We start from the raw sequence: 24,835 nt of genomic DNA, 5'->3' as shown, positions 1-24,835 counted from the left end.
ATCTACCAGTTCTAAAATCTCAAAGGACACAGTGACGAGAAATAATCACTACCACCTATACTACACAAACTGTTTAATAAATCAGTTTTAGAAACTTTATCAAACCGCTTATAACAGGTAGATTTAATAAAACAATTAAATGCTGTTTTTGTGCATTTTTAATTTAATTTGAATTTCCATCCAAAGAGCTTCATACAAATCACAAGTAAAAAATTAATCATCTAGGAAATAAGAAAAGCACCACTCACCATTTTCTAACATAATAAAAAATGTAAAAACTAAGAATTTGAATAAATGTTATATATTGCTTAAATAAATGTGTGTAGATGTACTTTACCCTCCTACTTAGCAAAAAGTAACACCAAATACAGTGCAAATAAACCAGTTCTAGTGGTTACCAACTAATGAGAATCAATCTTTCTTTAGGAAAATAACTATGAACTACCAATGCAAAACATTATTAAAACAAATTATTTAAATCAAGGTTTCCTACTTGCTGATTTAAATCAATCCATCCTGTTCAGCATACTTTTCTATGCTGAAGACTTAGGCTATTTCTACAGTGATGGTGGCAAATTCGCCACGATCAGATCAATTTTTCTGGTTCAACTGAGCGGCAGTGAAGACATGCTCAATCATTCCGGAAGTCGATTTAATAAAACCACCTCCCCAAAAAGCATAGGGCTGTGCCGACGGGTACGCATTTCCCTTCGGCGCAGCAGGGACGGTGCACTGAACAGAAGTTATGAAGTCAACAGGAGTTACACAAGTTATTCTGCGTAGTTTGTGTAACACCCGTCAACTGCCACCGAATTTCGCTGGCAGCGTAGACCAGGCCTTAGTGACCTGTTCAGGTTTGTGATAATATTTCCATTTCTGGATTCCTTTTGCCCAGGAAAAATCTTGTGCCATTCTGATCTAGGGACCACTCATGAGAGAAGACTCTTTGGATGGAAATTCAAATTAAATCTGAATGAACTAAAAAGAATTGATCCTTTTATTCACAACTTATTTAATAGTAGTACATCACTACTTAGTTGTTTTGACTGAACAAAGTACATGTTTGGAAATCAAATTTCTGAAGATCTGTAATCCAACAATGCTCTCAACTCTATGTTGCTGATGGTCTGTCTGACTTTTAATAAACCATGTTCCCTAGAACTGTTCCTCATATCCACCTGAATTCTGCAACTTCACAGTTTAAGGGCATATGTGATCAGTATGATTATAATTATTAACTAGTTTGTTAATGCAGATGCATTCTCAATTAATTAATCTAGCAATCGCTTAAAGATCTCTTATATAAAAAAAGATACAAATCAGAAATTCAAATACCATTAATAGGTAAGAGTTTACTGGGTCTATCAGTGCCCCAGAATTCTAAATGCTGCATGGGAATTCGATAGGATTATTTATTATAACATCCAAGGATTCAAACATCTCACTGGCAAATCATATTTTTCTCTCAATCCATTCTACAGTATTGCACTTTGTAGGAAAACAAGATATTATTTATTGTGTATGTTTTGTGAGGATTTTTTAAATATGTCTTACAATTATATTAGGAAGGTGGTTGTCTCTAAGAAAAAGCACTAGAAATAACTCAGGGTATAAAATATGAAGAGGTGGAGTACAGTACTGAAGGGGTAGTTTTGTTTTAATTTTGGTCACTTTCAAGAATGGGTGCAATTACACCCCTCCCAGCAGGCAGCCCCTAGCTAACTCCCTCCCTACACCCTGAGCAGTTTTCAAACTTTTTCAGCTGAGTCCCCACTTTGAGTTATAATTATTAGTTGCACCCTCTGACCAAAGCCAGACAAGCTGGGTGGCCTGCTGAGGTGAGTTGGAGTGGAGGTGGTGCTCTCTCCCCAGGCCAGTGCAGAGCTGGTCAGAGCCCCACCAGGCCTTGTTCACTGGTATACAGCTGGTTACAACAAACAGTCAAGAAAGGCTCAATTAACACATTATTTATGTATATATAATAGAAATAAAAAGTTAAAATGCATTTGTTACACAATCTTTTAAGAAAAGAGATACCTGACCAACATGAAGACAGCTATTTGAACCACGAATTGCTGGCAAATTGTCTAGTCTCTCATGAAGTGTTGCTGTTACAGGAAATTGTATTTTATATTCATCTTCCTTCATTTCTGTCACCCAGCTCTGAAAATAAACAGATAATATCACTGTACCTTAAAATAGTAAATGCAGACCCCTTCAGGGTCCAATATAATATACTAGACTATATATGTCCAACTCAAGGAGTGATATTGATGGACTTCAGTGAGCGTCAAGTCTGAGCACTACTCTGTTGGTGTGATAGTCATCATAAGCAGGATTTTGGAGAGTTGTGACAGGAACAAGTATTTTTTAAAAAAAAAAAAGATGTTTTGGGTCTTTGACAAGAGCTCAGAAGATCCTTTTTGGGGAAAATGGCAATAATTAAACAAAGCCAGAAACAGCATAAATTTGATTAGGACACACTAGACTAACTTGCAAATGATATGTTAAAAAAAAAAAATCCACCACCACAAAACATCTACCTATGCATCATTATTGTAAGGAATCCCTTTCCAAACCATCTCTCACATGTTAAACTTCAAAATTTTGAAGTTTCTCTAACCAAAAATAGGAGTAGGGCTCAAAAATAGGGCTCAGATTATGAAATTAAAAAAATTCCACAAGTGCTGAATACCTCTCAGGATCAACCCCAATATGACTCAAGCATCATTCTCAACTCGGTCAGAAAAATCACAGGTTCATACTTCACATTAGGACTTGGACTCGCATCCAGTTGTGACTGTTGAGGTGTCACATTATTAAAACTGTTGTCCTTAAGATGAAACATTAAAGCTAAGGACTCTTCCACCTCACTAAGTTCCCTCTGCATTTTCAGCTAGATATGAAATTCTTTAATTTCTGTCCTAAAAGTATGATGCAGTGTTACCGTGCCACAACATAATCAGATGCTACATTTTTCAGTTGTGAGTGATGCGTTTCACTGAATAGATAGATGCTTTGTGATTTTTCTGAATCAAAAGGTGTTATATGAATGTGTGATTGTTTATTATGGCTGTTCAGCTGGAAGTTAAAGATTCAGGGGTCATATCCAAATAAGATGGATAATTAGAGTGTTCTGTTCAATATTTCCTCACTTAATGAAACTAATATACAAGGCAATGTGAACAACTCTAAACTGTTGTATTACTGATATGTAATCAGTTTGAGAACAAAAGAGACAATCAAATTCTAATTAGGTTTACCAAAAAGGATGATCACTAATCATTTTAGTATATTTTCATTGCCAGTACTATACACACTATAGATTCAAATTATACTTCACCATCATTTCATCATTAATTTTTTCCCATTCTTCAGTTGTAAAGTCAGATGCAGAGGCTGGAGGTTTATCTTTTCGCAGAGCTCTGCTTCCTGGAGCTAAACATTCAATGCGTTTTTCACAGAATAATGTAAGATCTGGATAATATCCTTCCTCTCCAGACCTTAAAGGTAAAAAGATGTCGCATCATTTAAAAGATGAGCTAAAAACCAAACACACAATATTGCATTCTCCTCTAATTTCTATATTTACACAATACAGCAGTGACTATAGAGGACTCTTTTACTTCCTAGTGTCTAAAAGTTGTTATTACCATCTTACAGCAATTTGATGATAACTAGAAAATGAGTTGGTGCCTTTCGTCCAATATCTAATGGGAAATGTCCACATTACAAAAACCATTGCAATTAGTACTAACTGTAAATATTCTCAGTGGACCGACTCGGCTACAAAAACACTGCATATGTAAATATTCTTGTCACTCTCAGCAAAAATTGCAAAGATTAAATCAGCACAGTGTCTGAAATAACATAGGTCCCTCCTTGCCACAAATTAGGCGCAGTGGTGGAACAATGAGAAAACTCTTCCACTGCTGCTACTCAAGCTGTACCTGTTCTTTGGAGTAACAAAGAACTTCTATTTCCAGTGCCATCAATAAGGACTTTTTCATAAGCATTAGTTAAATTTTTTATTTTAATTTAGTGATTTAACATCTTAAAAGTGTTGGTGACTTAACATATGAGTATTGAGCCCAATACTGTTGGGTCAAATCCTCTGAATCTTACCAATAAAGAAACTATTAAGTAAAAACAAAATTAAAAAAGCAGTAATGTAAATAATAATGAAGACAGAATTTTAAACGTTTACCTCAATACTCTAAGAATCTTTTCCAGGTGTTTAACATCTGAGCATTTTTCAATGAATGTGTAGTCCAGATGATTAATAGGAATTTGATATGTTTTTGTTGTTCCTTGGTCCCACAAAGATGAAACTGGCTGGTGACTCATACCTAAAAAATTGAAAGATAAGCCTTATTATTCTGCTACTTGAAGTGGTATTCAGATATACTTTGAGGCAATTCCAATTTTATGATATAGTCTTGCTCTTAATTCACACCTAACCCTTACTCGTGTACATAGTCCCATTGACATGATGAAGGGAGTTGCCAATATGAGGCCCTGGTCCTGCAAACGGTTCCACCTGCATAGAGCCCCACTAACTTCACTGGAGTGGCCATAAGGATCTATCCATATGGAGCAGCTTGCAGGACAGAGGCCCCAAATTGTGAACTCTGAGGCAAAACCACTCTCTTCTACTGTGACCATAAAGTGCCACAAACATATAGTACTGCAGAAAGAATAAAATTATAATAATGTAAGCAAAATTAGAAACTTCACAGATTACACATACAAGTTTCTTCTTTGCAAAACCCTTTGGCTTCTGTTCCTCTCATGCAGGGTAATATGCCTGTTAAGTGAATATCTCTAATTTATTCTGTCCCTCATAAAGAAAAGGAAATGTATAGAAGAAAAATATTTTTAAAACTATTATTAAATTGAGGCAACTAATTTATCCTCCACAGGCATAGGTGAGGATAACTCTATTGGAGGAGTTTTTGCGGGACTGTCATGCATTTTGAAGTGGAGTTGCTGCTGATAAATGTGAAAATGTCTAAAAATATTAATTTGAGCATATATTGCTGTTATTCAGACAGATGTTTCTTGTGATCTTTAAAAAAATTAAAAAAGCATGCTATTTTAATAGGAAACATCTCAATTATAAAATGAGGAAATTCCCAGTGGCAGATTAAGACTCACCAAGATGATTAGGCTCATACAATACAAAAGAGGCATCTCACCACACTCTCCATGCCACTCCCATCAGCACTCATTCACCTCTTTCAAATCCCACTTTAAATCTCTACTTTGCCAAGAGGTGTGCCACCGTGCACTAATACCACCACCTATCATACTAATATTGTCTCATTGTTTCTTTGTACTCCCCATCTATCTATCTGTATCCATCTGCTGCCTCTTATTTTAGACTTTAAACTCTTTAGGGCAGGGACTGTCTTTGTTCTGTTTGTATAGTACACAGTACAATTGGGTACACGACAGACTCCTAAGCACACCATTAACACAAATAATATGTTTACTTTTCTTTTGCACTGGGGGAAATATACAGTTTGAATATTCAAAATTAATTCTTCTCGCACCCATGTATTTGTGCAACCATCAGTGTTTTTACAATCATACTTTTCTTTGTTCTATTCTTTATTGTAAAGACGACAAAGGGCCCCACACTTCTCTTTAATTAGCATAGATGCAACTCCTCTGACAGTCAATAGGCGTGTCACCACCTAACACCAGCAGAACTGAGCTCAAACATATGTTCTTGGTTATCTTTGTAACCCCGACAACAAAGGGAATGATCCTAGCAAAACTCGCTCTGCAGCAGGGGACTTAGAGAGCAGCAAAGCCTGTCCTACCCTAGCAACTGTTTCTATGTACAGCATGGCTTCTGGAGAGTGCAGCAGCACGAGGTAGGGACCAAGCCCCACCACTCAGCCAGGCCGGGGGGCTCATCTTCCGTAACAGCTGGTGGTAGGAGAGAGAAGTAATAACATTAACATTGCAGTATGGCCCCTTCCATAGCGGATCAGGAAACACCAGGAGTTACCTCTCATGCTGCCCTGTCCGCCACCTGCCACGGCCCCGTTTCACACACAGCAAAACGGCACAAGGCACTAGCTGCCAGGATGATCCAACCCCTCGGGAAGGGGCTATACGCTGTGTGGGAGCACGCGCCCCGCACCACCCACGGCAAGGCAAGGGCTTTGTCCAGGGGGCCCCCAGCTCCAGGGCACGGCGGGTCGTTATCCCCTCACACCCTCCCCAGCCCCAGCCCCTCCACGCGCACCTCACTGCCCAGCCCCAGGCACCCCGCCTCTCCACACACCCCAGCCCCAGGCACCCCTGACCTCTCCCCACTCCCTCGCCCAGCTCCAGGGGAGGCCGGCGGGCGCAGGGACCAGGACTCGCGCGGCAGAGGTGGGGGGGGGGGGTAAGAGATACCAGCCCTGAAGGAGCGGGACGGCGGCCGACCGACCTGCCCAGGTGCCGCCTTAAGTAACTGCGGAGGAAGGACGGTGACTTCACCCCCAGGCTCTCAATCTGCGGTGCGGACGGAGGGAGCAACTAGACTCAGGCACCACAAAGCAGCCACAGCGCCGCGCACCCCGGCCACTCAGCGCATGCGCATTGGGTGGGCACTGGACGCCGCAGCGCTACCGTTGGACGCGCGGGGATGCACGTGCACCCCGCCCCCTAGACTCTCCCACAGCGAGCCCGAGCTGGCGGCAGCTTGGCCAAGTCCCTCTTGCAGCTGCTCTGCGCGAGGGAGAAGGGTGCCTACTTTATATAGGGTAGTTGTAGCCGACTGCGTCCTCTTAGGCCGGGAGGAAAGTGAGGGAATTGATGCACGGATGTATGTGGGGGCACCAGTTCCCGGCACGTTGTGGGCAGATGCTGCCTGGCAGGCCAGCGAGGAAGATGGGGCAGTATGGTAGGGAGATTGTTTCATTAATACAGCCCAGCGTTCGGGTGCAATAGCACCCTATGCCAGGATCTCCCAGTGAAAGTCAGTGGAAAGCCCAGTGTTTAAAGCAGTGTTTTCCAACCCGTGTGCATCAGGCCTGAGCAGGTGCACCACAGAATTTTCTGAAAAACTACTTGAGGAGTTCTGGAGTGGCTCATGAATATTCATGAGTTCATCTGGAGACTATATGGTGGTGTGCCTCAAAATAATTAAAGGTATCAAGGTATGCCATGGCAAAGAAATGGTCAGGACCCACTGGTTTAAGGAGAAAAATCAAACCCCACAGTAGCCATCATTGCTTTAGGTTATCCTACTCACTGGAATGAATTTTTGGCAGGTGTATTTTGAAAAAAACAGCCATCATTACCTTGGGCAGCACACCTCACTTCCTTAATTTAGGAAGGTGATGAAATACATTGTCCCATTAAAAAGTATCTTCATTTATCTACACAACCGAAAAGTGGAAAACGTAATACCCCTGCGAAGTTGCAAAAGAAGAGGTCCTAGAAACATTGTTTCCCTTCAAGAACCAATGAAAGTTGATTAGTGAAAATATATCATTTACAAAATTTTGAGTTTTTAACAGCAATAGAATGACCAGTTAAGGACATTGCACAAATCCACAAAGGAACTTATGAGGCTTAGTGTCACAACACCTAACTTTAGGTGCCTAGAAAATCTTAGAAGCAACACTGGAATTCACAAAGTCTGTGCCTAGCTCCCTATATAATGAATGGGGAAGATAATTGCTTCAGAATGCAATTCCCAAACTAGCTGTTATAAGCGCTGCCCCTCTCACAGAGATAGGTTAGATGCCTATCTGCTAGTGACCTACAACCAGAAATCCCTCTCCTGCAGTCAGATCACCTAGGTACCCAAGGTATTTCTTGTTGCCTACCTTACAACTTTTAAGTCCTGTGGTTAGAGCACTCATCTAGGATGTGGGGAGACCAGCATTCCCACTGTGCCTAAGAAGAAAGAATTTGAACAAGTGTCTTCCATACCAGAGAAGCTAGAAGCACTAAGATATGGAAGATTCTTAGGTGGGGCTCCTTCAATCTCTTCTGTTGAAGCTGTTCCATTAAATAACTACTTAAAAATTCATTGGCACAGAAAGACTATCTTCAGTCTCCTGCCTCCTTGGTGGGTGCCTGAGCCACCAGGCTACAGGGTGATTCTCCTCTTACCTGCTAAGTATTTATCCACAGAAGAACAGCTTCAGCAGGAAAGACAGAGGAAGCCTCATATGAGACCATACCACCGTTCAATGGTTAGAGTACCTCTCCTGAGATGTAGGGAGACTCTTGTTCACATCCTCTCCCTGCCCCCAGGCAAAGGGGGAAAATTGAACCCAGTTCTCCCACATTCCAAGCAAGTACTTTAGCTACTGGGCTAGAAGTTGAGGGGTACCACTGGGACAGGTCCCCCAGGGTGTCCCCTGGAACTGGGGTACCACTGTGCCCCCTTAACTCCCTAGACTGGATTGTCTCCCACACTACTTTGCTAGTGACAAACAGCAAACCCCTCCAGCTGCTGTGTTATCACTCAGTCCAACAGCAGGTGAAGCCTTACATTCAACTAGATTGCATGAATGCTCAGAGCCACTCACGAATCTGACAGAAAAAGGCCACAGCCAATCCACTCCCATTCCCTGCCCTGCACCCTGAAGTTGCCCTGTTCTGCCCTGTCAGAAGTCTGACTAGTAAATTTATCACCCAGTTCGCCCCTCCCTCCACGTGAAGACACATCAACTTTTGTTAACTGAGTGGGGCCTTTTCCAAACACTTCACTGAAATACACTGTTTTAATTAAGAATATAAAACAGATTAACTACAGAAAGGTGGACTTTGAGTATAAGTGGCAGGCACAATTGATTAGAGATTGGTACCTAAGAAAATAAAGATAAACACGCAATATAAATCTTAAACCTCTAACATTAGGCATCTAGATTAGGCAGTTTTCTCACCCCACTTGGATGTTCCCAGTTCTCAATATACAGGTTTCTCCCAAGCCTGGGTCCAGTCTCAGTGTTTTAGCATTCCTGTTGCTTTCAGTGTAGATGGGGAGGAGAAAGGACCAGAGGGGGCATGTACCTTTTGACCATGCAGCCACTAGACAGTCTAGGCATGGCCAGGTGGGCTCTGCTGAGTTATCAGGTTGCTTAATCCCTCCCACGCAAGTGAGTCAGAGTTGAGCAATCTCTACTGTATAGTCTTGTGCCATGGTCATTGTACTGTAAATCCTTTGTTTACAACTGCTTCATTGATTGATGGCTGCTGAGCCCCTTCTGGGCAGGGATACCTCCTCTGGTGTTACTAGCAAGTTTATAACATTGTAGTAACAGCAAAATATTATAACGTGATACATACTACAAATATACTTATTTTGACAGCATAATAGGTTTTAGCAGATTATAACCTTTCATTACAAGTATACAGAAATGATGACTAAGAAGTTTACAGTATGCTGTTTTGGAGGTACAGTGTATCACAACCACTATCTTCTCCTCAATTCTAAATGGGACCCAGTCCAGTAGGAAGCCCCTGAGCACACCTACCAAATCGGTCCTTACATGTGAGTTAGACAGATGAACACCTATCTTCCCCTGGTTTCTGGATCACTCTTGGGGTTACATGGGAAATAGACAGCCAGCTGCCTACAAGAGCCTGCCGTGCACATGCCCAGAAATGAAACTTAGACACAGAGGGAACTTTTACCATGAAGTTAGACCCCAAGTCTGTTGAAGCATCTACAGATTTTGGGGAGAGTTTTGTGGATCACAGCAGAGCCTAAAACTGGGACTTGGGTGCCTAAGGATATTTGTGGATCTGTGCCATTATAACCATATTGACAAAGCAACCAATTAATTCTCAGATCATTCAAACTCAACTCTGCATTTCTTGAACATTGGATACTTAATTTGTAAGGTTTTTCTATTTCATAGAGAAGTGATGTTTTCAGACTATCAAGAACACATATATATAGCAGTGTTAGTTTGTTGTTCTACAGACCATGCCCTTTTGCCTAGATTCAGCCCCCTAAACCTACTAAGATTTATGCATGTTTGACTTTATTATTCAGCAAGTATTCACTTTCAAGTTTACGGGACTACTCAATGCATAAAGTTAAAAATGTTTAAAGTCTCTACAGGATTGATGCCTTAGTTAGGTTCCGAGATGGGAATAGAAAGTCAGAGAACATGGCGATATGGGGCCAAGTTTAGCTCTGGTGTACGTAAGCATAACTCCACTGAATTAAAAAACCTTCTATAAATTTACAGCAGAAATAAATTTGACCCATAATTTTAGAAATCAGACACAAATCACTATTCTAGACAAGCAGACGGAATATTTGATATTAAAAGCTTTATTAAACTACTTGAATAATTTACAACTGATATCAGAATGAAAAAGTATATATTTGTCCACAACAGATGTGTATACAAACCAAAGTTATCAATATATTAAAATGAACCAGAACAAAACAGCTACATCTTGAGTTCACATCACCGGGCATCAAAGACAACCACTGTAAGTAATAGAGTTAAAGAAAATGACAGGGAAAAACTTTTTAAAAAATGCACTCACAACTAAATTATACAAGTTTCATGGCTCATTTTCAGTTACCAACACATTTAGCATTTGTTTGTATGCTTTTAAAAACTGTAATATACTCTGCATGCATGACAGTATCTAATTATCCACTGTACTTTTTACCTGTTTGCATTGCAATACAAGGCTACCAAAGTTCTTTGTATTTTATTTTAATTAACAAGGTCATCACTGAAAATAATTAAGAGGTTACATGTTCTTCCTCATATAGGTACTCGTTTTTAAGGGGTTTTTTTGGCACTGGACCAATCTTTCAGTACCACCCCAATTTATTTTATTGTATTCTATTTAAAGCCACTATCTTCCCCCGCCCACTCAAACAATTTAAGATGCATGTATGAAAGGATACATCTTTTTGTTCTTTTCTTGTACATTATTCTATATCCACATTCTCGACACCTGATAGGATCTCTTGCTTTTATTTCATTTTCTGTGTGACATTCTGGGGAAGAAAAAACAATGTTATTAGATCAATGTAACAAGAAATACAAAATGTAAGATGTTACCTTTTCCAAAAGTAAACTATAACAAAATTCACGATCTGCATTTGTGGCAAACAAAATAACTTTAGTGAATTAATATCACTGCTAAAAGTCAAGTTCTTGATTTCTCTTCAGGGTAAACACTTTTAGCTAACCTGTGAAGTTACAGTTTATGTTCTATCACCTTTAATGACATCATAGTATATGGTATTCAAATTACCTATAATAAAGCTATAGACATATTACAAAAATGTGCTCACAAATAATTGCCCAACAGTGCCAGCAGCTGAATGATATTAACATACTGCAATCCAAAATATCATACAATTATCTAAAGTGATTGGCTGTACAGTAGGGTCATGTGATGCTAATAACCTTTATTCACTCTAAAAGATTGAGGACATTGAGAAAAGACTATCTTTTGAGGAGTACAACCCCTCTCTCTGGTTGCTAATAAACCAGCAATGGGCAAACTACGGCCCTCGGGCCGCATATGACCCGTCTGAGCTTTTCATCAGGCTCTCCAGCTCAACCAGTGGTCCGCAAGTCCATTCAGATGATCTGTGGAAAAGTTGCGGAACAAGCTATGCGGTGGCAGCCGCTCCCCCTCCCAGCCCCACCTCTTCCCTCTGCCCCTCTCCCACCACAAAAGCCCAGCAGTGCCCCAGCCGGAGCGTGGCAGCTGCTCCCCCCTCCCAGCCCAGCCCCACCCCTTCCCACCTGCCCTTCTCCCCCCACCTGGGCCCAATGGCACCCAGACTGGAACTGCTCCCAGAGCATTAATGGCCCACCATACAATTTCTATACCCAGATGTGGCCCTCAGTCTAAAAAAGTTTGCCCACCCCGAGCTCAATCATCTGCCAGGGATGGCTTCTCCTTGGATATTTCTGAAGGACAAAACAATTTTGCCTTTTGGTTGCTCCAAATGGAAGGTATAGTATTTTAAAAAATGTCCCCAGAAGAGAGTATCTCTCTACAAATTATTGCATTTGAACACTTCCCATTACAAGTTTAGCTAAAAGTAAAGTGACCACATTGTAAATAAGAATAAAACTTAGATAAAATAGGGGGCAAATAAACTCTACAGACAATGTACCACACATTACAAACAGAACAGATTATAATAGGTACTTTGAAAGAACTGCAACATGTTATATGTGCCCAATGACAGAAGTTCTAAAGAGCTATTTCAACATTATCACTTCATGAAGCAAAAATCCATCATTTTAGTATAATTATTCTGCACCATTTGCAGTTAGATGACGTCACCCTGTGCATACACTACAACTTACTACTAACAGCGATGCTAGGTGCAGCAGACATTATTTCTCTCACTCACATGCACAGCATCTACAGAGCAACGTTCTATAGATGCAGTTGTAGGTCCATATGCCGTTTCAAGGCCTTCTCTGTGATTTTGTGGATATCATCCAATTCACCTTTGAATCCATATTTGGGGCACTGCATTACGATGTGTTCAATGATTTGCACGTTCTCACCGCAGTCACAGGACTGGATGTCTGATTTTCCATTTGTGCATCAAATAGCCACTTCTTCCATGGTTCGTTCAGATGCAGTTCAGTGTGGTCCACAGTCTGCATGGTAGGTTGAAACTGGGACAGCAGCTTATTGGGTCAGTGATAACATGCTTGTTTAGAGTAGATAAGGACCAGATACTTTGCCATTCCCTGGCCAGATCCAGAGACATGATATGGTAATGTGTGATCCACAGTCGGATTTCACAATTTCAGCCATTGTTGGGAGATCTTGTCCATAGCCTGCCAGATAGGAAGTTCTGGATAATCTTCGGCACATTTATGTTCTCATGTTGCAGCTATCTTTTGATGGATATCTGGAGGTCCAATGTTTGCTAATACAGAAAGCCACAGTAGAAGTGTTGATTTTAAAGTTCCCATGACGATTCACATGGTCTGATTCAGCAGCCAATCCACAAGTTGCATGGCAGCTTCTTGTTCGCATCTGTGCACAGTACTCTGCAACTAGGTACACCAAGACTAAGGCCACTGTTTGTAGCACCAGAGCAATGCACTTGCAACTCAGGCCCACAGCTTTAAAGAATCTGAAGTAACCCTTACATCTGACCATAAGATCATAGAGGAGTACTTCCAAAAGTGGAGGCTGAGATAAAATTGGAGTATATCAGTGGTCTCTACTTTTTTCCACCTTGACAATAGAATCGCACAAAACACTCACTCTTGAGTTTGGTGGTGAAACTGTGCAATATGGACCCAAAGCCAATATATCTCAGTGTCATTCTTGACCATACACTCACCTTTCAGAACCATCTCCAGAAAACAGCCTCTAAAGCAAAGACTTGCCTCAACATTATTCAAAAGTTAGTGGGAATAAGCTGGGGATCAGAAGACATTATTAAATATTTGGTTTTATTCTTACCTCCACAGATGTAAATCATTGGCTGTTGCTTTGGAGGCTGAACATCCTTTTGGGAATCCATGTTCTGTCAATACAAAATCCATGTTTGTGATTAATAAGGGAGGATTGGGAGACAAAAGCTTCTGAAGACAGACCTAACGCCACACCCATCTTCATTCAATGTGCTAGATATCCTTCTTTGGATAAAGTTGGGTGAGCATCAGTCTCTCCCACTAATGAAAGATTTTGCAGCAATTTAGCTTAGATTAGCAGGACCTTATTTTCTTGTAGCTGGTTCAAGTATTTAAGGATTCTTTGGTGATGGGGATACGGCTGCATTACCAGTATGGTCTGTCCTTCTATACCAGTGTTGCTCAACCTTTTTGATGCCAGGGACCGATTTGCTGCCTTTCCGAGAGATCTCAAGAACCGGTGCCGGTCCATGGACTGATTGTTGAGAAACACTGTCCTATACAACAGGACAATGCAGAATGCATTGCCTTATGTGCTGATGGTGCTACTCTGCATTCATGTCCTGCAGGCACTCTGGCCCCTATTGAAGCACTAAGGAATAGATACAATACAAATACAGATAGAATGTAAGGACTTGCATGGCTCAGCCATGACAAAAAAAGTGGCATGGTAGAAGCCACTAAAACTTCATTTTCAGTCACGAGGACAGATAAGTAGGTCACAAACCACTTACAATAATATTGCTCTACCTCAAGTCAGTGGTTCTCAACCAGGGGTACGCGTATCCCTGGGGTACATAGTACATCAAGATATTTGCCTAGCTTTACATAAAAAGCATTAGCAAAATCAGTACAAACTAAAATTTCATACGACTTGTTTACACTGCACTGTATACTATACATTTAAATGTAAGTACAATATTTATACACCAATTGATTTATTTTATAATTATATGGTAAAAATGAGAAAATAAGCAATTTTTCAGTAAAAGTTTACTGTGACACTTGTATTTTTATGTCTGATTTTGCAAACAAGTAGTTTTTAAGTTAGGTGAAACTTGGAGTATGCAGGACTAATCAGACTCCTAAAAGGGATACAATAGTCTGGAAAGGTTGAGAGCCACTGCCCCAAGTCATACCACTCTGATCTGACCTAAGTACAGCAGATTTTTTTCATGACACAATTGGTGTTAGCTACATGTGTACATACATGCTCATACCAAAAAAGAGCATAGTAGGTATCAATGTATTCAGAGAAAATCTGGTCAGTTTCCTGATGTGATGATGTTGCTACTATGTTTGCATGTCTTAATCTATGCACTATCTTCTGAAACATTCTACTGCACAAAGATCTGGGAAGAGGGCCAGCTAACCCAACTACACAGGCAGTCCCATCCGTAGAGCAAAAATAACATACTTGGTAACTGGTACATATCCACATGCCAACTGAGTCCACTAGCAAGAGCTGCTATTGTTTACTAATGTCAACCACATTGTGTGGATACCAACCATGTTTAAAGTCAGACATTTCACTAATCAGTTACAGACTGTTAAAAGTTATGCCATGCACTTTATCAGTGCATGTCTTCCAGGCAAACCAGTAGCTGCCCAGAATACACTGATAAAAGAACCCAAGAAGGCCGGGTGATAAACTCAGTCGCACATCATGGTGGCACGACTATGTTATGAAAACACTTACAGCTTGGGTGCAAACTCGGGTGAAAATACCACCAACTGGCTTAACAAAAGACAGCTGTCCTTCTAATGCGGGACACTTACAAGAACTCCGTTCCTCCCCCTCATTGGGGGACCTCTGCACATCCTACACGTGCCTATGATTGCGTGACCTGTCTGTCTCTCTAGAGGGCCAGATTCAGGGCCCCGCTGCAGAGCACTCTCCCCGCGCAGAGCTGATTAGCTTGGCCCTAGGGCTAGGGTCTCTGCTCCGCACCCCCCGGCGGCGGCAGCAGCGCGCCCCACGGCACAAGGGGACAAACGTTGGCCTGGTGGTGGTTTCTTTGACCCCCACGCAGCCTGTGCCCAGGGCGGGATGGTTGCAGGGTGCAGCCCCTCCCGCACGCACAGAGAGCCGGGGGCTAGCTGCGGAGCGGCAGGGACGTTTCTATCCCCAGCGGCGCGGAGGGGCACCTGCCTCTCCCCGTCTCCAGGATGGGGGCGAAGGGCTCAGGACCCCGCCCCTGGGGAAGACAAGGCGAGACCTCGATAGCAGCGCGGGTATGGGGAGCCCAGGAGAAGCGCGGCCTGGAGGAGGGAGCAGGGGTGGGAGGGAAAAGAGACACTCACGCCGCTCCGTACCTGTGCGGGACCGCGCTCACCACAGCTCGCCGCACCAGGCTCCGCTCCGCTCGGGCCCAAGCTGAGGCTGCTGCCAGCTACCGGACCTCAGGGGCCCGGGCACTATGGAGTGTGGCGCGGGGTACTAGTGCGGCCGCGAGGCTCAGGCCTCCCGAAACGCGCAGGGCGCAGGCGCACTCGCAGCAATCGGAGTCTGGCCTGACGTGTACGGAGGAGGCGGAGTCGCGCTCGGGGCGGCCGTGCGGGAGGAGCTGTTGTTCCAGCTGTGTACCGCTGCGCTGCGCTGCGCTCGCTGCAGCGGGGGTGGATGTCATTCCACCTCCGCCCGCAGCTACCTTGCGCTAGGGCTGCGTCTCCCTCTGAAAGTGAATCGCCCCTGCAACCTGGTGCTCTGACCCGCGCCTCTCGTCCCCTGTATACGCTTGTCCCAGGAGGACCTCCTGCACCTGGGGTGCTGACTGCCCCTGAGTAGCTCCTTTCCCGGAGGTTGTGCCTGTCTCTCAGCCCCCGTCACTAGCCTTGGTGACTCCCCACATAGCTCCTTCAGGAAGCAAAGGGGTCAGCAGGTAACATCAGTAGGTGCTAGTGCCCACTCTCATGCTTTTACCAGGAATCTTATGATAGGTGATGGCTTTATGTAAGCCTCAGCTGCTGAAATCAAGCGATTGCATGATAATCTCTTTATTATTATTATTTATTAATGAATTGACATTAATAAATGGTTTTTTAGCATTCATGGTTGTGGAGAAAAGTTTGAAAACAGGAAGCAAGTACACCCCTAAGGGCTCAGAAACCAGAGAGCAAATAAAAAGAGCCCCAGATGTATTACAATTTTTTTAATTCTCATCATTTTTAAGTCACTTGTGATTTTGGGAGGCCTGACTCATGTTTTTTGAATGTTGGCAATTCTGAACGATTCCAAAATTATTATAACAATCTGTTTGTGGTGATGTAACAGAGGATTTGACAAAGCTTCCATGTTAAATGCAAATATAATTATGCATTAAACCAAGGCTGTGATTTTAATTGAACAAAAGTAGGAAAAGCAAAGTTAAGGATTTGACAACCCTCTCAACTCAATGCACTTATACATATGCATTACAATAATGTTTTGTTTATGATCATGCTACACATGTGCATTTAGGTTTATAGAAAGTTTAGATCATGACAGTTAAGGATTCCTCAGAATGTAATTAGAGAAAATTTCTGAGTGGAGAGGTGAATACAGCAGAATCTGTGTGGATGAAAATCCCAAATAGTAAGAATACAAATATGTTAGTCAGTGCTTTCTTTGTAATGAAAGAGATGCCTGGGCTCAAAGCATAGGCAGTGCATGAACCGCCGGTTCAGGGAGGCTAACCCTTGCTCCCACCCCTTCCACTAGAGGCTTCAGTGCTCCCCTGTCAGACCCTGCCCAGGCCTCAACCGGCCTGAGTCCCAGACCCAGTCCCCCACGCTGCCAGTCCCAGGCAGCCACAGCCCCAGAATGCTGGCTTGCCTCAGGCCAGACTGCCAGGCTGGGCTGGGCCTGGCAGCCCCGGAGATTCGGCCCAGCTGGCCTGAGCCCTGGCCCGCCTGCCCTAGCACTGGCCCACCCCATCTCCGGAGTGCCTGACTGGGCACAGGAATGCTGGCTGTGTGCTGCCAGTCTGCCCCAGCCCCAGAGGGCCAGGCCAGGCAGCCCGAGCCTCAGAGGGCCAGGCCAAGCTCTACGGTCGGCCCCAGCCCACAGTGGCCCAAGCACCACCAGCCTGCCCTAGCCCCAGAGGGCCAGATCAACCTCAGAGCATGGGCCCAAGCCCTGACCTGCCCACCCTAGTGCCAGCCCAGCCCCGCAGCAGTAGCCCAGGACAGGTGGCCCCAGCCCTGGAGTGCTGGGCCAAGCACTGCCACCCAGGGACGTAGCTACGGATGGGCTTGGGTGGGCCATGGTCCACCTACTTTGAAAGCAGGCCCACCCAATTGGTTGCTTGTTTCTGCTGCTGATGCTTTAACTTACTGTCTGGCAACTGTCAAGCAGCTTTTGGCCAGTTGCTTGCTTGAACTTCTGGCTTCCAGCCACGTGACCAGAAGCCGGAAGTTCAGGCAAGCCACTGGCCAAAAGCTGCCCAATGCTCCAGTTGCTACATAGCAAGTTAAGTGGAGCTTTGGCAGCAGCCACGCTTTCACTCGTTTTTTGACCGGTCAAACTTCCGCCGTCCAAAAAAAAGCAAGAGGCAACACTCTGCTTATGATAAGCTACCTTGGGCTGCTGTTGTAAGAAATAAAAAGGAAGTCCTTTCCTCCCCCTCCCCCATCCTTCAAATGCCTTTCAAACTAACCTTGTATTGGTAAAATTAACTAAACCCCTTCTGCTAACAACATAGTCTAAGCTTCTGTTGTCACATATGGCAGGTTCCAAGATCTGTAACTATTTTTCATAAAAGATTTTTCTACTGCCCAAGTTAATACATTACACTACAATAGCTCTGAATAGGATTGTTTATTTTCTTCAAAGCAAGGGCCAGTTGTTTCTTCAGAGTCCTAAGATCCTTTTGAGAAAAAGTTATAATTCAACTAGTCATCGATCTTATTTTAACACACCAAAACATGCAGCCTCTATAAAGAGAGTATATGTTTAGCAAGGGGGGATCAGATCAGGTCAGATGTCAGAGTGACACTAGGTGTCCCAGCAACATTTGACATCACTCTCTGTTGTCTGTCAGCGACTGTAGAATATCTAAATCAAAGCTTTGCACAATTTCGTGACAATACATCAAATAAGTTCTCAAATTCCCAGTATTGTGACAGCCAAAAATGGTGAAGCAAAATTCATGACTAGACTATTTTAAAAAACCACCTCTAGAGCACAGTAAAGACACAATCAAAAATGGATTAGCGGAAGCACCCTCATCAAGCACCAAGTGTTCTGTAGGCCCACAGGCTAGTGGATTCGGTAAGGAAAAGCTTGAATTTCCTTCAGATTTATCTCGCATCAATGAGTCGCCTACTCAACCAAAGTTACAGTCATTCCCCATTAGCATCATCAGTGGCAAATCCTGAAGTTTTTCTTCACACTGGTACAAAAAGTTCCATTGGTTGGAGTACAGTATAATCAAAAATGCAGTATTTTGCAAAGTATGCAGATATTTTTCAGATGGCCACACTGAAGAGACTTTCACTAGGACTAGTTTTAAAGATTGGAAGCATTTAACTCAGAGCTGCTCAAAACACAAATCAAGCAAAACACACTCCATTGCAATGGGGAAATCTGACAATTACCGACAAAGTCACCTACCGCTCGGTCATGGAAACATTTTAAATCATTTTGACAGAGAGAAATCGGGAACACATTTAAGTAGTGCTTGATGTTGTGATGGTTTGCACAAAGCAAGAGATTCCATTGTGTAGGCAGAGAGAGAGTGATGAAGCTCTAAATAAAGGAAACTTTTTAGAATTGTTTAAACTCTTAAGCAAATAAGACAGAGAAATACAATCTCATCTTGAAAAACTCCCTAAGAATGCAACTTTCATGAGCCCAGATATTCAAAACGAGCTTTTGGAATCTGCAGCTTTACTACTGTTACACAAAATCAAAAGTGAGCTACATGAAACCCCCAACACTTACTATGCAATTCTGGATGATGAATGTAAAGATTTGTCAAAATGCGAGCTCGTTTCAATGTGCATCAGATACATACATAATGGGGTAATAAAGGAAAGAGCTATTGGATTTGTTGACACTGCTGACCTGACTACAAATGGAATTTCAGAAAAGATTATGAAAGTACTCAAAGTGCTTGAATTAGACCCTGAACTGTGTGTTGGCTTCAGTTTTGACGGTGCAGGGATGTCTGGAAACAAAGGAGGGGTTCCCATCATTTAAAAAAACACGTTTTGCTGAGCTGTTTATGTGCATTGTAACTCCTGTCACCTCAATCTGGTTCTCTGCACAGCATCTAAAGTATGCCATTTTAAGAGCACTGATCATTCTTACAATGACAACTTGCACTGTGGAAAGGCTCTTCTCTCCAACAAACAGGATCAAGACAGCAACAAGGGCATCAATGCTCACCAGCCGCCTCAATCACCTGTCAGTTATCATTCAAAAGGGAACTCATTGGATTCATTGGACTATGACAGCATTATTGTTGTATTCAACAGCAAGCCCCAGCACCTCATTCTTTAGGGACGGGAGACAGCTTCAAAGGTTTATTGTTTCAAATTAATAAGGCAGGCAGCTATTGAATTATTTCATAGATCTCTGAAAGAATCTGGTTTAGCTATTACCCTGAATATTTTGTATTCCATTTTTAAAAACCTACCCATAAGTCAATGTGTTTTCTAGTGAAATTGCTGTGTCAAGTTTAAAAGCTACATGTTTGAGCATCACAATCTGATTTTGCTGAGTGCTTTAAGTCATTAATAATAGTTTAAAATATTTGAAGTATCATCTATGATGTATGAGAACTTTTGCAGACTGTTTACCTACAAATCTATAGTATCTGGTATATCATAAACTAGCTATAGCAATGTTCATATTAGTGTAGTTAGCATGGCTGTTTCACTGTGACACAAGGCTTATGCCCACCCATGTCAACCACAGGCCCTGCCAAAAAATCAGTTCTGGCTACGTCCCTGGCCACAGCACTATGTCCGGCCAGCCCAGCCCCCAGCTGCCTGAGTGCCACCACCATCCACAGCCCCAAAGTGCTAGGCTGGGCCAGGCCAGGCAGCCACAGCACTATGTCCGGCCAGCCCAAGCCCTAGCCCACCCCAACCGCGGAGTGCTGGCCCGGGCCATGCTGCCCCAGTCCCCAGCCCACTTCAGGGCATGAGAGAGGCTGGTGAGCACAGCAGTGGCTGGCGCAGTGCCCCTCAGCTGTGGGCCCACCAGGGGATGCAGCAGGAGGGGGCGGGGCCACGCCTGGCTGTCAGGGAAGGCTAAGCCTTCCCTGGCCTTATGGACTCACCACCCATGGCTCAAAGCAATTAGGTCTAGGGCTCAAGCAATTTTTTTATATTCATAACTGATGCAGCAAGCCTAGAGGTGCTGGGGCTATGAACTGCCATACCCTGGCACAAATTAAACACTGATGCTAGTGCAATTATACTACCAGTCTCCTGAACCAGAAAAAGGATATTGTGGGAAATATACAGGTGTACCACAGCCATGAATTCACCAGCACCACCACCCTGGGAGTAGGGGAGCTTTCAGGAAATCACAGAAATGGCACAGCTGTGTCCCTTTTCTCATGCAGGAGCTCCCCTCCCCCCCCCCAAGCACAGAAATCATGTTGGAGGGTATTCTGGGGACTGATAGAGATAGGAGAGCCATGGCAAGGGCATACCAGTACTTTTGAATAATACACAGTACGACACAACAGCTCATAAGGGCTATTGCAAATTAAGGGCTGCCCTACCCTGTGCAAGGGGGCTAAGCCAATCCCTAGCAATGGGGAACACAAGCCACCATCACCCTTTGGTCTCTGCATTATTGTCCACACCAGCATGGAGTGGATCTGGCTTACTGAGCACATAATACTGATGGAAATTGGAGCAACCAACGCTAGGATATTAACATTTTTCATTTTGAAAACATGAAAAAACAACAATTTTATTAAATATAAACTTGAATATAAATAACTGCATGGATTTAGTAAGCAGATGCAAAGAAAACTACAAGTTACAATTAATTTGGAATCTACTGATCTCAGTAGTATATATTTGACTGTACCTTAGCTGGTCTATATAGTTTGGGGAAAGCAAACATCTGACACAGACATGATCCCATGACATCAGAATTTTAATCCAAGGAGGGCTGGTCTTTGCTTGAAGCTCCTTTTTTATTTTTAGAAGTATATCATTTAAGTTCCACAGAGAAAGATCCAGGTAAAGGAAAATATAGATATATGTTGTGTGGGACTTACTATTATATTCCCACATTAATTAAGAAACTTTCAAGCTAAAATACAGTTATATTTTCAGTGCAGTAGAATAGGATTTTGTTATAAATCAATTTTCAGTTTCAGTTTCAGTGCACATATCAGCAGTCACAAACTAAACTGTGAAAAAAATTCCAACTGCTCTCTTATTCACAGGCTCAACACAAATTTTAAGATACATTCTGTATATATGATGGTCATTGTATAGGTTTAGCCATGGTACCTCAATGCCACAAGAATTAAATTTCCCCTACAAAATGCTAAATAAATATTGTAGAATGTCCAGTATGCTGCAAATATGCCACATATAAGTCATTAAAGTGATGCACTTCTCTGAGGAGTTCTATCAGCATGCCTGAATGCTGAAAGCAACTTAGTTTGATTTTTCTTAATTAAACTATCAAACTTTTTGAAACATGATGGTTTTATGGTTTATGTTTTCCAGACACTTGCTTGATATTGCCAAATTTATCTCACATGTGATCTATGGTATATCTAAAATATACTTTTGGGAGTTACACTAGTTAATCATTTTGGTTTTCTTCATGTTTTCTAAATTTGCATTTTTCCTTAAAAATATTATAAAGCGGGTAGGAAATGTACTGTAAAAAAAAAGCTAAGGTTCACACAATTTCCATGTACAATATCTTTTCCATTATTATTATATTATTAATTTATTTTAACCATAGCACCAAAGTTCTCTCCCCGATCAAAAATTCAAATAATCTTAAAACAATCAAGAGTTTTTGCTGGAGAAAAAAAAATTAAAGTGCGCTCTTGCAGTCACACACTAATAATAATAAAAACTGGTGATTTATGCAGCCAATCTCTACAAGTGTCCTTAACAAGTATCAGCAGTGCCCATTCAGCCTCTTCCAGCTAGTTAATTCATTCGTTATTTTTTTCCAGTACACTTTAAGTGCATTAGGGTTTTTTTACAAACTCATAAAATTGTCCTCCTCCGGTATTGCTTCTTCTAGGTCCATTCATATTTTCAAGGTAATTTAGTCATAATCCAACCTTAAGAGTCACTTTAACCATATAATTTGAGTGAAAGAAAGGTTTAATAAATTAAGCAATAAATTGATTAATTATGTAACTTGTTCCCTTGAGAGAACTTGAGGTTCAAAAAAAGATCTCAAGACTTGACTTTGGTCACTAAACATGTTCATGAGAGTCTCTGCCTTGACATGTATAATTGATTGGGACCTTCACTTTGAGGTAGCTTTTGTAAATGCCAAAAGCCAGTTTTGATGGACTAGGAACCAGTGATTTGAGAGATGTGCTTTGGATTTGCAGAAGAAGGTGGGAGGGTATGGGAAGAGCAAGATTTAAAATGCCCACTGCTTTATTTATTTAAAATATTCAGCATATAAAAGTTGCATCTTTTGTTTTGAAAAGCTGATTATTTTTCCCCTTTTATAAAAGGGGGAGACATATGGGTATTTTTTGTTTTGAGGTGAATATGTTGTTAGCCTAAACCACCCTGACTTGACATGGATGCTTACAGAGCTATATACAGTGTTCTTGTAGCCATGTTGGTCCATGGATATTAGAGAGACAAGGTGGGGAAATAAAAGTTGGGTCCAATAAAAGATATTACCTCACCCACCTTGTCTCACTTATACTGCTGTCAGTTTTCTTTCTTTGCTGCTTTTGCATGTTGATCAGGAGAGCATAAATCCCAGCCCGCCCCCCACAATTTATTAGACGTTAAAAATTTTTGACTGAAGTAAAATAGTTCCACCTGGGTTTGAATGTCAGACATGGGTTTTGCACAACTTCTGGACATGCTTATCTATAAAGAGCTAAACTCCTGCCAATGATACAGAAAAAGTACATTTTTATCCCCAAATGTTTTTTATTTAGTTATAAGGATCTTCCAAATCTTATGAAATAGATATTGCTATAGTAAATCTTTGCAGTCTATTTACTGTTAAAATACTAAAGTATTCTATTAATTTAGTTTCCTCCTTCTCTTTTTCTTTTCACTTTGCATCCTTCAATAATAACTAAAGAATCAAAATAATAGAAATCAATTTTTAAAACTTCCCTCCCACAAGGACAAAGAATAGTACTTATCAATATGGTTTTTTTTCTTTTGCCCCAGTAGTTCAGTTAGATTCCCCAAATAGGTGAATTGGATACATTTGCAATTGCATTAATCTAATACAATATTAGTCTGACATAAAAAGTAAAATAAATTTCAGAATGTCCCATGCTTTGGTTTTGTAGCTTTTAAAATCAGATTTCCTCAGGCTCCTAAAAGTTGTGAGGTTTTGCTGTCTGCCTAGTTACTGATGTCCATGGTGTCAAAACATCTTGGTGTTTTGGTTTAAAAGGTAGGAAAAACAAAAGCTGATATGAGAAAGGGGAGAGGGGAAGCACACTTGCCAAATCACAAGCCTTGGGATTTTGGCTCAAAGTTATTTCTGAGTCCTCCCTCTCTTGTTACATTGGATGTTGATGTTTGTTTCAATGAGATATTGAAATCCAATTTTTTTTTCAAATCCCTAATTCAGATTTGACACTGCCCTGAAGATGGGAGAAAAATGGAAGTTGAAAAAGGAAAAGAGACAAATAAAGATTCAAACGGTAAGGAGAAAGTGGGTGGAATATGACCCCTGAAATGGGGGAGAAAGTAATACCTAAGTAGAAAGAGCACAAAGATGATTTACATCATGCTGTTTGGTATTTCATACCTTTGAGTTATAAATGTCTTCCTTCCTATTGTATAACTTGGTTTCAAGACAACCTCTCAAGTCTTCTCACTGTGTAAACTCCCAGTCTTGCTTTGTGGTGGATTAATTGAGTGTATGTGTGTAGTCAGTGGCAACGAGAAGGGATTTTGGCAGCTTTAGAACAGGAAAGCAGGTGTTTTGTTTTCTTTAGTTTAATACATGTTAGCTGACACGTTTTAACAGGGTACTCCTTAACACATTAATACCTAGGGTTTATCTATTCTAGGTTGTTTTTTTTTAAACTCACCTTAACTGATTGTCAGTTAATACACTTGTATATGCTAGTCTGGTTGCTCCAAAAATGTTTGTTGCATGTACAAATGTGTGAACTAATCTGAGTTAATTGGCAATCATCCAACTCAAGTTAAATGTTTTAGTATATACATAGTGGTTGTGTAGACAAGGCTTAGTTCCTTTAAAAACGTTTTGTTTGATCATGCTGGATGTTAGGCTCTTA

General features: G+C 41.7%; 2 protein-coding genes across 5 annotated transcripts in view; both read right to left on the bottom strand.

The window, feature by feature from the left end:
* Positions 1-6,519, bottom strand: part of SPAG1 (sperm associated antigen 1) — a 62,839-nt gene extending 56,320 nt beyond the window's left edge. For both annotated transcript variants that reach the window (XM_067537239.1, XM_067537247.1), the window contains exons 1-4: positions 6,449-6,519; positions 4,208-4,349; positions 3,344-3,503; positions 2,038-2,163 (exon numbers count right to left, since the gene is read on the bottom strand). In XM_067537239.1, coding sequence (XP_067393340.1) covers positions 2,038-2,163; positions 3,344-3,503; positions 4,208-4,347 — 426 coding nt within the window. In that variant the 5' untranslated portion in view covers positions 4,348-4,349; positions 6,449-6,519. The remainder of the gene's footprint in view (positions 1-2,037; positions 2,164-3,343; positions 3,504-4,207; positions 4,350-6,448) is intronic.
* Positions 6,520-10,287: 3,768 nt separating this feature from the next.
* On the bottom strand, positions 10,288-24,448 carry POLR2K (RNA polymerase II, I and III subunit K). 3 transcript variants are annotated; one of them, XM_067535977.1, is made up of 4 exons: positions 24,340-24,448; positions 13,447-13,510; positions 10,898-10,990; positions 10,288-10,465 (listed from the first exon to the last, which is right to left on the bottom strand). In XM_067535977.1, exons 2-4 carry the CDS (start codon positions 13,505-13,507, stop codon positions 10,443-10,445), a joined length of 177 nt encoding a protein of 58 aa, XP_067392078.1. In that variant the 5' UTR covers positions 13,508-13,510; positions 24,340-24,448; the 3' UTR covers positions 10,288-10,442. The 3 variants fall into 3 exon arrangements, with proteins under 3 accessions (XP_067392078.1, XP_067392071.1, XP_067392066.1); XM_067535970.1 differs by lacking the exon at positions 24,340-24,448 and adding an exon at positions 15,702-15,893; XM_067535965.1 differs by lacking the exon at positions 24,340-24,448 and adding an exon at positions 15,714-15,890.
* Between the last annotated feature and the right edge of the window lie 387 nt (positions 24,449-24,835).

Source organism: Emydura macquarii, unplaced genomic scaffold (assembly GCF_026122565.2).
Source record: "Emydura macquarii macquarii isolate MOO-44397 ecotype Brisbane River unplaced genomic scaffold, CSIRO-AGI_Emac_v2 contig_383, whole genome shotgun sequence".
Lineage (NCBI taxonomy): Eukaryota > Metazoa > Chordata > Testudines > Chelidae > Emydura > Emydura macquarii.
Note: the sequence above shows the minus strand (reverse complement) of the source record. Positions and strands in the feature narration are given on the sequence as shown.